The sequence below is a fragment of the Hippocampus bargibanti genome, linkage group LG10 (assembly GCF_051943395.1).
Source record: "Hippocampus bargibanti isolate YZ-2025 linkage group LG10, ASM5194339v1, whole genome shotgun sequence".
In the NCBI taxonomy this organism is placed as follows: Eukaryota; Metazoa; Chordata; class Actinopteri; order Syngnathiformes; family Syngnathidae; genus Hippocampus; species Hippocampus bargibanti.
The window spans coordinates 19387669-19402204 of record NC_142743.1 but is presented as its reverse complement, the minus strand read 5'-3'; the positions used below and the strand labels follow the sequence as shown (position 1 = coordinate 19402204).

Sequence of the window (14536 nt, the reverse complement as noted above, 5' to 3'; positions counted from 1 at the left end):
TCCTCCTTTCGACTGTTCTAAAATGAGAAATGTGGAAATCTATTACAACAGCTACACATATTATGTGACTGACAATTTGGGAATCAATTCATGTGAAGCGAAAATTACGAGCTTCGTTGAAACCTCATTTGACGACATAACAGCCACAACAAGTCAGGCATTAGTGACTAGATAAATAGTACAGGTAGATGACCAGAACAAAGACTGCAATACTTTTGCCAACCATTCTGTCTTAAAAGGAATGTTGCTCCATTTTCACTGACAATGTATTTTACATCTCGATGGAAAATGAAACCCCAAAGTAAACATTGTAAACCACAACCTTAATAATACAAATAAGAAATATTTCATTGACTTATTTCTAGTTTACTGTATATTGTAAAATGAATACATATCTGACAGCGCCCATATTGTGTCTTGGTTTAGGCGACCTAAAAAAGTGGCCACTCACTGTACTGGACGACAACGTGCATCTTAAATAAGCGACTATTTTAAGTAACGCAGTAGCTGTTGATTTGAACGAAAACGCATGAAGTCGGAATATACAGTATATTTACATGCAAAAAAAACTAGTTACTCTCCTGCATGGACTGACTGGAGACAAAACTAACTCGACCTTATCTAAATCAATAATGCATGCTTGTTGAAGAAATAAACGAAACCTCAAGAAAGCACAAGTTCGAGCAAAAATAAACCTTACTCCGAGAAAAACACGGTAGTTTAGCGAAACTCCAATGTTCAATCTCTCACGCGTTTGGGTTCATCCCTCCAGCCCCCAAACCCCAACCCTTCGACCCGCCCTCTAAAAATAAACTATTTTTTGATTGGCTGCTAGGAATGACAATCAAACGTCAGAATCGTCCGATTTCCTTTGGTTTCGCTTTACAATTATGCGGAGAGATTTGACTATTAAAATGATTTTTTTTATAAAAATAATACATTTTATTTAGTAAAACACGTTTACTTCATTTTTTTCCAACATAATTATTTAACTATCGGTTCGAACCTTTAAGAAGCGATACGATGTGTGCGTGTGATAGATTCCGTATCTGTCCCGTCTAAATAAATTGGGGCACATGAATCATTTGCTAATCTGTGTATCCTTCCAGATGTGGGTTAAACGATGATGCTTTAATCCTCTCATCACCCCCTTTTTAGCCTTTGGACAGTGAAACAAAGTGTCACCTACCAACCGGGATCCTTGTTGCAGAGGTTTGTTTTCCTTCAAAATAACATAAATGATAATTTTATTACAGACGTCGTTTTGGGGGTTGCATCCTTCTCCTTATGGTACAATTCAACCAGAGGAGGAGGAGGGGCCGTCTTGGCACCGTTTACATCGCGTGTTGCTGTCTGCATCCTCTCTCAATAGTCTTGCTGAAGCATCGGGTGGAACTCACGATGTCGGACTGTAGGAGGCAATGGAACCGGGAAGATGAGCTACCGGTTTACTTTGCCGGACCCATCGCCACTGGACCGAACCAGCGCAAGAGCTATGGCATGTTTGACTCCGTCGAGGGAGCATTTGAAAGTAAGACCATCGACTTCGACAATTACGCAGTTGGACGGAAAGGGGGCCGCACACCCAGGAGTGGGAGCCGAGAAAGACTCTTGGACATCAGTGACTCCTCCGCCGACCAAATCTCTGGTGAAGCTCGAATGGGTTCACAGACCAACACGCCCGAGGGACAACGTGGTTGTCCAGGGGTTGACACGGCGTCTTCCTCGGCTATGGAAATCACAAATGGAAAGGTAAATTCCGAGACAGACAAAGAGACACACAAGCAACCAAAATACACAGTGAGAGAAACAGAGAGACAGACAAACAAATCGATAGATAGGCAGATAGACAGACAGACAGCTTGATTGATTCATTGATTTGCTTAGCAAATGCACCCATTACGTTTGGTTTTAAATATTACTCTCAATGCATTGCCAGAAAGTGGGAAGTCACGTTGGAATGTTGTGGTGCTGAAGTGGACAGCAAACATCCAAAGATTCCATTGTCGTGTCACGTGCTCGTGTTTGCGCCCCAAACTGAGATCATTATGTTCTGACGTGCCGGTGACAATCCAGTGCTGCTGTAATCACGGTGGTACAGCGTGAGGGCGCTCGTGTGCACGCCGCTTTTGCTGTGCACGTGTATATAAGGCGAATCGCTTGCTTTTCTGAGCGCGGAGGCCAGGCTTTACAGTGGGGGGAACAAAGGGGTGTACTGGCGACCCGGTTCTGAGTAGAGTGCACCCCGCGGGAAGAAACCATCATGTCTGGGACCAGTTGTCAGGAGAACAACCTCCCCCATATCAGGGTAAGCGTGAGCAGACGAAGCTGTTGGAAATCCTCCTGCCAATGCCTGAAGAGGAGATTAAATTCTTAGCTAGGGAGGGGGGACACTATCCTGTATCACAGCATTTTCAGTAGTCTTATTGACCACTAATGCCAATTTCACATTGTCTTGAGATTGAATGTGCTCAGACGAGGGTACAGTTAAGATCTTTTGCCAGACAGGTTCATTTGGGTGGCGCTCTGAAGGAACTACAATTTGAGCCCTAAGCGGTGTCCACTGTAAAACATAAAATCCGTTTATCTTTCAGATGGATTAGTCCCACGACCAATGGAGCTAACACCAAATGCCAACCGTTTCATGGCAAAGACCTGAAAGTATGAAAATTGTGAAAATGATTGTCAGACATGCCTTTTTCTTCTATGCGTTGGTGTCCTCGTGAAAGAGTGTGCATGCTGATAAAGCACTTTGAACATCTGCTGGCTCATTGACTTTTTTCATCTTAATTTCTTTCTTTCTCTCACTGTGTCACTTTCTCTCGACAACCATTCATCTAATTTTGTTCCAATCAGCAGTTCTCTGATTGGATGTACATAACATGATGTTTCTTTGTACCTTTTTAGGGTGACGGCCTGCTGATTAAAGGAGGGAGAGTGGTCAATGATGACCAGTCGCTTTTTGCAGATGTGTACATTGAAGATGGGCTCATTAAGTAAGTCAACAGTATGTTTACCATACATGTTGTTGGTTTTATGTTGAGGAATATTCTTAGGCCATCATCATTTTTTTTGGTTTTGTTTTATCAATGTTACAATGACCATCTGTGACCTCCTATCCCTTATTCCAACACCAGTCCCAAAAACAGACACAAATACAATAAAATAAGAGTGGAAATTATTCAGTGTAATATCCCTTCAGGCCTCCAGACCCTAATTTGACAGACACATGTCTGTGTACAGTACTCTGCACAGAAAGAGGTGAAACTTCATTTTCTGGGTCTGAAGTATACAATGTTTGTTATCGGCATGTGTGTCTCTCGATGTTTTAGTAGACAGCAGGCTGGTTGAGATGCAGCCCCGCGGATGTGTGTGGTGGATGTGATTTTTTTTTTCATACATAAATATGTCACTAGTGACAGTCCCTCTGATTCCCAAAAATCAATTCGGTGAACAAATTATAATCCGTATTATTTTAAAACATTTTACAGACACAAATGTTAGGGGTTGATCTTGCAGTTAAGCTGCATAAGCTTGTTTTTTCATGTACCGATATCATCCACCAACCCCGGCAAGTCTATTTCTGCTTCTGCAATGTGAAGCGCTGCAAAACGGCAACAACGCCATTTCTAACTGAGCAAAGTCTAGAAAAATACCTGAAGAAAAATAAATGTCAAAAATGAAAGTTTGACGCTGCTTTGCACTACACTTGCGCTGAGCACGAAAATCACGGCCGGCATCTTTGACCACCACAATCACTTGAACATGAAGTATTGGTAGATTGTACTTCAGAACTATTTGTATGACTGTGCAACAAAATCAAAAACTTACTGAATGGATTCACTGCTTTACAATGTGAAACAGACTTCTATTAAAGCAGTCAGTCAAAGAACATAAATTCTTCGTCTTTATACAGAAAAATACTTCTGGACATTGACGTATTTTTTTTAAACTCATTCACTGCGAGACATGTGCAAAAATGTGTTCACTCCAGTGCCATGGTTTTTGTCATTGACACTCGAATTGCAGGACCCACAGAATATTGAGTTGGAGGACTACATAAACATTCAGTATAGTGTTAGAAACCTGAGTCTCTCTTCTTTCATCAGAAAAAAAAGAGTTAATTCCTAAATTGTATGGGTCTGGAGTTATATGAATTTAAAATGAGGGTGGCTGTCCAAAATCCAATGCAATACATACATATTGGTTTATATAGCGCTTGAATAAAAGCTGAAGGTGGAAAAAAAGCACTAACATGGAAAGAAGGGAAATGCTGCCCTCTTGTGGAAAAGAAAAAATATATTGCCAGAGGTCATGGCCAGCACTTTATGGTCACCGAAGCATGAAAATACAAAACCCGAACAAATTTGGGAAATGTGTGAATGGCAGTGAATGATTTAAAAGCATGACTTTCCTCACTTTCATGGCACTGCCCTTTTTAAAAAAATCTGCAGGCAGGTAGGAGAGAATCTGGTAGTGCCCGATGGTATCAAAGTGATCGAGGCCAATGGCCGCATGGTGATCCCCGGTGGGATTGATGTCAACACGTGCCTGATGAAGCCTTATCTTGGTGTACGCCCTATTGATGATTTCCTGCAAGGCACCAAAGCTGCGCTCGCTGGAGGCACAACGATGATCAGTGAGTCTGCATGAGACTTGATGTTAGATAAACTCTGTAAACCTGGTGTATCCTTTTGACCTCTGACCCTGCCCTCTTCCAGTTGATCATGTGACTCCTGAACCTGGGGACAGCCTGCTGGAAGCGTTTGAGATCTGGCAGGAAGCTGCGGACAAGAGAGCGTGTTGTGACTACTCTCTCCACGTTGACATCCCTCTGTGGAATGAAAATGTGAAAGATGAGTTGGAGATGCTGGTGCAAGAGAAAGGTACATCTACAGTATCTCCACTTTTTTGTTCCGAAGTGCTGGTGGCTGCTCTAATTGTCATCAATTGCTGTTAATACTTCCTTTGGAGAGAACACCAGAGACAGATTTGGGACAATTTGGCCTTACGCTGAATCCTCTTAAAGGGGAAGCACAAAGGAATTTCACTGTCCTCAATACATCACTGTCATAGACGCCATTGTTTGTATTTTTTTTTCAAAGCAAGAAAATAATCACTTTTCTTCTGGGGCAACAACAAAACAGCTGCTTGTGTGACTCGTGCCTTTCAAACAAACAGTTCATATAGCAACTTTCAGTCGAAGTTTAGTTATTTAAATATTATTTTCCTGACAGGACAAACTGTTCATTTATTTACCTCTTTGTTCAGGTATTAACTCCTTCCAAGTTTTCATGGCCTACAAGGACGTCTACCAGATGACAGATTCTCAGGTGCGCAGGTCATCTTTACCACCAACATCAGGGTTGCCTCTGAGCTGCGCCCTTGCACCATTGACGCATTTTGACAGCCACTGGCACAAATTTGTAACTCCACTCCACCAGCACCGGCTAAAATCTATTACGATTACCGCATATTGCTACATGATCTGCATCACATGTGACATACTTCTGTTACAATAGCTAAAGAAGCACATTTACCTAAACAGCAATTGAAATCTATTCGTTTTCCTTTCGAGGTTTTAACTTTTGTCGTCTGCCATCTCGCCTTATAACATAACATGTCCATAACATGTTATTATTTGCTCACTTCTCCAGCTATACGAGGCCTTCTCATTCTTGAAACAAATTGGAGGTGTGGTGTTAGTTCATGCTGAAAATGGAGATCTGATTTCTAAGGTAACTTGTCTGCTAGCTTCTTGGGTTTTACCTGTGGTATCATGCTTCGTATAGTGGCCTCTTTGGCTTTACCACTATAGAATTTAGGTGGATTTTATGTGAACATAAGGGTGCTGGTGTTGAAGATTTATCGAACATTCGAATGTAGAAGAAACAGTGGCATCCTGGATATCCTACTCCCAAAACGCGAGCAGTATTTATACTTGTCCGACTCTCTGAAGTACTGTCACCAACACCACACACCTGTATTTTATCCATTATTTAGGAACAAAGCAAAATCCTTGAGATGGGAATCACCGGACCTGAGGGCCATCCGCTGAGTCGTCCTGAAGAGGTGACACCAACCATGTTTCTGTCCCGACACTGACACGGTGCCCATCCATCATTCTGGTCATCTAATAACTACCAGTCCATACAACTAAAAATCCAATCCGACAATAAGGGGATTGGTGGATTGGCCAGTCAATTATTTAAATCAGGGGGTTTCCAAATGATTAACTGGCATTCTGTACCCCCCAGGGAGCCATGAGCACCATGTTTTCACCTAACAAAACCTTTGGACTGCAATATTTCTCTCTCTCTATCTCTAACTCTCTCACTCTCACTCTCTCTGTGTTTCTCTCTCTCTCTCTCTCTCTCTCTCTCAACCCCTCTCTCTCTCTCTCTCTCTCTCTCTCTCTCTCTCTCTCTCTCTCTCTCTCTCTCTCTCTCTCTCTCTCTCTCTCTCTCTCTCCCCCCTCTCTGTCACGGTTTGCAAGGTGGTGATGGTGGTGGATCCCAAAAAAGCAGGCAGGAGGGAGCAGCAGGGTGTAATTGACAAATTTTATTAAATAAAGTCAGCAGGAACAAAATCTGACAGGGTGAAGCAAACGAATGGGTGTGCCGGGAGTCCTTTTAACTGTCACTGATTGCAACGACCAACACCTGTTCAGGTGCAGGCGGTGCCGACAGCGCCACCCGTTGGTCGCCCGCCAACCAGATCGTGACACTCTCTCTCTGTCTGCCCCCCCCCCCCCCCCCTCTCTTTCACAAATTCTCAAATAGATGTTGGACATGATAACCTCTGACTTTAGAAATTCAAACTAATTTATTTTGGTTTGCTTCCACATTGTCAACCATTATGTAAATTTAACCTAATATCACCCTTAAGGCTCAAATGTTGGCATGGAGACCCAGATAGAAGGATACACATGTCCATTCAGACACCATTACTCAAGTCCCTAAGTCAGGCACCACTGGATAAATCCTCCCATCCATCCATTTTCACATTGCATTCATTGACTAGTTCTGATCTGTTCTTGCTTCTTCCAAGTGCAGGTGGAGGCTGAGGCAGTGTTTCGTGCGATCACCCTCGGTAACCGCGTGAATTGTCCTGTCTACATCACCAAGGTGATGAGTAAAAGTGCAGCTGACACCATCACGCAGGCCAGGAGAAAAGGTGGCACTCTCATTCCTGCAACCTTAACTGTAGTTGTTTCTACATAGCACCAAAAGAAATCATCAAGGGTGTCTGCATTTTCAATACTGTATTATGTAAATATATATGGAAATTCATTGGCTGTTGATTCTCCAGGTTCTGTAGTTTTTGGAGAGCCGATCACAGCCAGCCTGGCCACTGATGGTTCACATTACTGGAGCAAGAACTGGGCCAAAGCGGCTGCTTATGTGACGTCCCCACCTCTGAGTCCTGACCCCACGACCCCGGACCACCTTCACACACTTCTGGCCTGGTATTACTCATAAACGTGTTTAGCCACGGATGCAGAGCATCCCTTTTTTTAAAGAATTTTACAGGAACATTGAGTTATTTATAGCTGTAAGCACTGCATGATGTGAATTTTAAATAAGAACAATGACACCAAAGGATATGCGCTCATGGTTTTGATGTTTTTTTTTACATTTTATTTTGGTATTCTGGTCACAGCAGCTGTTCAGTGAACACACAATGTCAAAATGAATTTAATATAAAGTGTCGGGGGCATTGCTTGACAGGAGGGGAGGCAAACTAAATGATTTGATTGTGGAAATGCTATGAATAAATACTTCATACGTACAAATGTTAGATTGTAAAGAAAGCCTTCTTGTATATTTTTATAGCGCTTAATTCTATTTATAGCACAGCAATGTGACGCGTACATCATGTGCTGCCTTGGCTACCAAGTGCCGCCCTCCTCATTGCTCGTCTTTCATATTTGGCCCTCCATTGGCCCATTTCAAGCTCGACCGACAGCACCTTCTTTCACTGAAATTGTGTATTTTTAGATTATTTCTTCACAAAAGTCTAGGATCTTCCATGCCAGGGTGGGTCCTTTTCATCATATTTAAATAGCAATTTTCAAGTACCCCTTGTGGGTTTTCAACTTTAAATCTGATTGGTTAGAGCAACAGTGTGATTGACACATTTTATGCGACAGGGCCCGCAGAACTGATTGTGAAGGCATCCAGGTAGATTTCTGACTCTGTTAACAAATAATGGCTGAAATGTGATTGGTTAAATGCTTAAATACAAACACACACCCATCTGGAAGCAGCACAACAGGGGAAAAGTAATGAAAGGAAGCTGAAAGACAATTTTGAATTATTTCATAGGAATTCTTCTTCTTTTCCTTTCGGCTTTTCCCTTCATGGACTAAATATAATTAACACACAGGTGTCAAAGTCAAGGCCCGCGGGCCAAATCTGGCCCGCCACATCATTTTTTTCGGCCCGGAAAGCAAATCAAACTTGTTAAATTCCATGATGATTGCTGAAATCTGAGCCAAAATTTCACATTTTTGGATGTCAACCACAATAAAAGTCATTATTCTTGACTTCAGATTTGAAAACGAGTTATTCATTAATTTGCTGTGTGCTCTATATGTAATATTTGAAGAGATTTAAACATTCTAATGGGTTCCCCAAATTCATAACGGCCCTCGAGAGGAAACCATAACTACAATGTGGCCCGCGGCAAAAAATGACTTTGACACCCCTGAATTAACATACATCCGTGATTCAGATGTTTTTAGGCCAGCAGGGAAGGCTTATCAGCTCTTGACGGTCCGCCTCTGCCAATATCCAATGACAGTATAAGTCTATAATGATCATATACTACAGTATTAACTTAACAACATGTTGATCACAATGTATCATGTTATGACACAGTGGCGACCTGCAGGTGGTGGGCAGCGCTCACTGCGCGTACAGCATTTCTCAGAAAGCAATTGGGAAAGAAGACTTCACCTTAATCCCGGAAGGCACCAATGGAGTGGAGGAGAGGATGAGTTTTGTTTGGGATAAAGCTGTGGTAAGAGAAAACAATGTGTGCCTCATAATGTGCCCTTTCTATTTGTAATTCTCAAATTTTAAGGGAAAAAAATTACATGACTCTTTAAAAATTCCCATTCACTGTAGAACAGATTAATTACCGCCATTATTGTGTAACTTTCTTGACCTACATTTTGCAGAAGAAAAATCTCCACACACAGTATCACAAAACCCACTGTTTATAGTCATCCTTTTTTTCTGATCCTCATTATTCCCACAAAGGTTGCAGGAAAGGGTAGAGGGTGCTGGACCCTATCCTAGCGGTCTCCGGGCAGTAGGCGGGGGACACCCTGAACGGGTTGCCAGTCAATCGCAGGGCATACACAACCATTTGCGTTCACAGTTATGCCCGTGAGGAAAATGTAAACTCCATAAAGGAAATTCGATCATTTCCAATGGCAAGCGTGATGATCTCAAATGAGAATAATAGTTTCAAGCAGAATGTGTTGAATATTTGAGACTCCTTGAGATTTACATTTGATCAACTGTCCCTCTTGTCTTCCAGGCCATGGGGAAGATGGATGAGAACCAATTTGTGGCTGTCACATCCACTAACGCTGCCAAAATCTTCAATATATACCCGCGTAAAGGTCGGATAGCAGTGGGCTCTGATGCAGATATTGTTATTTGGGACCCTGACAGCACTAAAACCATCACGTCCAAACTGCAGCAGTCGGTGAGAACAAAGCATATGAAGAGAGTCGAAGCGAAGGGGAAAGGACAGGAGGCGAGGCGGGCATGAACGAGATTAAAATAAAATAAAAGATCAAAGAGGAGCTTCTTTCATGGGTTCATGTGCCAAAAATAGATATGCAGGGCTGACACCACAAAAGAGGGAAGACTCAATTTCCCCTGACAATTAATATTCCATTAAACATTTAAGACATACTTTTGGTGAAAATTAACACTGCAGTCTCATGAATTTTTTTCGTGATGTGTAAAAATTAAAAAACTGAAATGACCTTTACATGAAATTGAAATGGAATTCATGGTTTGCAAAATTTCACATATGTCCTCAGTTCTTTTAAGCATCCATATTGTTTTTGGCTTTAGGGTCTAATCCCCCCCAAACCCCTTCACCCATCTCACACTAGCTTCTTTCTACCCCTCCCCCTGTTTTTATCATCTTGCGCTCTGCCCTGAGCCTTTCTCTGCTTTCATCCCCCATCTTCCCAAATGCCGCAGTTTGACTGCATGCATAATTCTCGCTCTGATACAAAGCTTGCAGAAATAACCTCCCCTTGCTCTTTGTCGGTTCCCCCTCCTGGGCTAATATATACAGTGTGCGTGCGTTTGTGTGTACAGTATGTGTGTGTGTGTGTGTGAGAGAGACGCAATATCATTAATCTCAGTCCAAACACTTCTTGTTTCGACATCACATGAAGCTCGGGACATTTACAATTGTGCACTCTTATTTATTAGTGTTGAGTATAACCAGTCGGGGGATATTTACATCTCATTATGTTACGATATGATGTGACGCACCACACAGTATAATCAACCTCGATATACAGTGATACCCCGGCTTACGAACACTTTAGCTAACAAACTTTTCGCTTTACGAACGTTAAATTCGCAAGAATATAATCTTGGCATACTAATTATTTTTCCAGAAACACACGGAGCGCCACAATGAGTGATGTGTCATTCGCAAACGAGCCGGTTCTTGGAGCTCCTGAAATGGCAGCAGTTTTTTTTTCCTCTCTATTCCCCGCTCCCAGTCTTCGGTTAAAGCCGCACGTGATTGGTCAATATCCGTGGTAGAGGAGAGAGGGGACACACGCATCAGTGAGCGGGGGCAGGGCTTACAGAAACAGAAACACACACACGAAAGGGAGACGACAGAGCTTGAAACAAAAAAAACAATAGAGAAAATAGAAAATGGATAGAAAACACAGTGAAATGTGGACATGTTTTAACTTTATAGATAAAGATAGATTGGTTAAAATATCCCATCTGTACAATATTGATGGATTTAATGAAGTTTCTATTGCGTCTGTTGCTGTTACAATATCACAACTTCTAAGGTGTACAACCATGAGCTCCTTGAGACACTTTATGCAAAAAGCTATCCATTCCAGCAAGCCATCAACGACCATCACAACGGTAAATAAAACGACTTTATTATATAGTACAGTTTATTTCTTTAATTACCATACCATATCACATCTAAACAAAATAAGGTATATTGTGTGTAGTTTTAAGGCTTATTTAGTTGAAAATTATGTTTTATGGGGACCTGGGAACGGATTATTTTCATATTAATGGTTTCCTATGGGAAATTAATGTTTGGAATACACACTTTTCGCCTCACACACACTTTCTGGGAACCAATTAAGTTCGTGGGCCAAGGTATCACTGTACTGTATTTCTTGATACAGCACAACATTTCTCAACATGTAAGACTGTGAAAATGTTTTTCTCGCAGGCTGTGGAATATAACATCTTTGAAGGTCTGGAGTGTCGTGGGGCTCCAGTGCTGGTGTTGAGTCAAGGCCGGGTGGTTTATGATGAAGGGGAGCTTCACGTACAGCAGGGTACTGGACGATTCATCCCGCGCAAGCCCTTCCCAGATTTTGCTTACCAACGTCTAAAGTTCAGGAACCAGGTACAGTACAGAAAGGAGAACAAAGAATATAGTCCTTATGGAAGATATGCACAACCCCCAACTCCACCTCTATCACTAAACAGATTCAAGACAAAGGGGTAGCACGTGGGATGTATGAAGGGCCTGTGCACAATGTCGTTGAAACCCCAAAATATATCACACCTTCCCCTTCGGCCAACACATCCCCGACCTCGCACCAACCTCCACTGGTGCGCAACCTACACCAGTCCAACTTCAGCCTTTCAGGTGAGACACAAAAGTGTCTTTTTTTGTATTCTCTCCTAAAGGCTTTGCCAAATATTATGGGACACTGTCATGACTTTACTATATTACTTTACATCGCATCTCTTCATTATAATTTCAATGCAAAAGTAAAAAATGACATTTCAAACCGTTTCAACTTTCAATGTTCATCGTGTCCCGACCACAATTCATTTTGGAATATTTCAAAATAAGAGTAATACATGACAAATGATGTTTTTTTTTTCTGCACTAATCTCTAATGTCTAATTTTTAACTGCTCATTCCAGATCATTGAATATCATTCCATGTCATTCAGAAATATCTAGATACAACTACTACTAATACTACTGATAATAATAATAATACATTAAATGTATACGCACCTTTCGAAACTGTCAAGTACACTTTAGTATTATTTCACTAAAACATTTTTTTGTCAAAAAATGCCACCACTGTATTGTAGCATTCTCATTTCCTTTATGTATTTATTTATTTTTTGTTTCATTTTCAGGGGCCCAGATTGATGACAACATCCCCCGCAGGTCTGGCCATCGTATTTTTGCACCCCCTGGTGGACATTCTAACATTACCAGCCTTGGTTGAACAACAAGCACAGTGTGGGGTTTCTGAGGGGTTTCGCCACCGCACATCACTTAAAATGTGAGCATGTGTTGTGTTTCTTTTCTTACATTAATGTGGCACGCACAAATCACAACAAAACGATCTGCCTTGAATATGCACTCTGTCAGAAAATGCACATATTAGTGTGATTTACAATCAGTGAAGTCATTTCAATATAAACTTTCACAATTTAACTCACTTTAAGATGGTGGATCCTTACCTTCATTTGCAATACAACAACACACTGTTATATATATATAAAGTATGTATCCATTTTTTAAGTATAACTTCCATTAAATGTTCCCCACATGATGGTGCTGTTACTGTTAGCACTTACTTGCTGCCGGCCTCTGCAGTCGCATCATCTGCACGAGTATTTTTGTTACTAATTTACATCCTACGGCACATGCATCTCTTTAAATGTTCCACTGTGATTGTGAGAAATAGCATTAAGATTCGGTTTGTAAGCTTTGAACACACTTTGATGTTCACAAAAAAAAAAAACACATTTCACCCAAACAAAATAACATGTTATGCTCTCCACCATTTCGCACTTCCAGCAAAATGCTAAAGCGAACAAGGCATTCAGCCGTTGCAATAAATAAAAATGATCATTATAGCATAATGTCATGCAGTAAAAAAATGGCATGTGTTATAGTTTTCTACTTTCGCTAGAATTGTTCATTTTTTGGCTCTCGTTACATTTTTAATGTAAAAGTTCTTCAGGCTGTTTATACTTTGAGTTCCTTGTTATTTTGGTTATTGTTGTTGTTGCTGTGTATGGTGCAGTATAAAACATTTTTATGTCACTTTTTTCCCTGTTCACTGAGCCATTCCTTAATGAATAATAAAGACTGTTGACAAAAATGGAGAATCCAACACTTTCATCCAAGTTTGCATTATCGCAGCAGATGCAGCTGCACATCAAATGTGCTCCAATTGCTCCAACTTTTGGTCCTGCCTTGCAAAGATGATTATATTTATTTTTGATTACCACCATCCGAGAAAAAGTATTACTGTAATATAATCATCATCATTATCATCATCAAAAGCACTCTATCATAAAGTGCAGGTGCATAACGCGATACAACAGCAATGGTCAGTGTTGCCAAATAAATACCTCAAACTAATATATTTTTATTTGGTGTCAGATTGTACGGGGGTGTGCCTAATGTTTATTGAACAGAAAAGATATGATAATCATCATTATCATCATCATGATCCTCATAATGCATCAGATTTATAGAGCATTTTTTTCTGGCATTTAGTGAACCTTCACAGTGGATGCATTATTCATGCACTCACACATACGTAGTGTACCACCGACTCAGCGAATCTATGCTGTCGCTTGTATTAATAATTGAAAAGTTTTGGGAATCTGCCTCTTAAATGATCCACTGCAAACCAATAGCATAATCATTGTGGTTCTTTTGATGTTTTTCTTTTTGAATGGATTTTCCAATGCACCAGTAGATTATAGTATTAGGTTGTATTGAAATGATCCCAGTGAAAGGCGTACAGCAAGGTCCCTGATACATCTTGTGCCACGGAGGACTTCACACACAGCTACCGCAAGCTGGATGCAAACTTGTGATGTCACTTGTTTGCCAATTTTGACCGAGAATTTAAGGGCCAGAAGTGTACCTGACTTTCATTAACTCATTCGCTGCCAGACGGTTTTTCTCATTGTCACTCAAATTCTAGGACCAAAAGAATATTGAGTTTTAGAACAACATAAACATTCAATGAAGCGTAATAAGTCAGAAAAAGCAGTTAATTCCTAAATTATATGGGTCTGGAGTTATATGAGCTTGAAATGAGGGTGACTGTCCAAAATACAATGCAATACATAAATATTGGTTTATATAGGACTTTAACAACAGCTGAAGCTGGAACAAAGCGCTAACATGGAGAAAAGGGAAATGCTGCCCCCTCGCGGAAGGGAAAAATATTGCCAGGAGCGCTGGCCAGCGTTTTATCGGCACCCCAGCAAGAAAAACCAAAACCAGAACCAATTCGG

General features: G+C 41.1%; 1 protein-coding gene across 3 annotated transcripts; it reads left to right on the top strand.

The window, feature by feature from the left end:
• The first annotated feature begins 1073 nt into the window (after positions 1-1073).
• crmp1 (collapsin response mediator protein 1) lies at positions 1074-14186 on the top strand. Of its 3 annotated transcripts, XM_089005415.1 has the most exons (15): positions 1074-1212; positions 1373-1752; positions 2908-2996; positions 4455-4639; positions 4722-4886; positions 5272-5333; positions 5658-5738; positions 6004-6072; positions 7056-7176; positions 7312-7468; positions 8883-9024; positions 9550-9720; positions 11473-11652; positions 11736-11898; positions 12407-14186. In XM_089005415.1, the coding sequence occupies exons 2-15, from the start codon at positions 1402-1404 to the stop codon at positions 12496-12498; spliced, it is 2028 nt and encodes a 675-aa protein (XP_088861541.1). In that variant the 5' UTR covers positions 1074-1212; positions 1373-1401; the 3' UTR covers positions 12499-14186. The 3 variants fall into 3 exon arrangements, with proteins under 3 accessions (XP_088861541.1, XP_088861540.1, XP_088861542.1); XM_089005414.1 differs by lacking the exon at positions 1074-1212 and having other exon boundaries at positions 1240-1752; XM_089005416.1 differs by lacking the exons at positions 1074-1212; positions 1373-1752 and adding an exon at positions 2158-2308.
• The last annotated feature ends 350 nt before the right edge of the window (positions 14187-14536 follow it).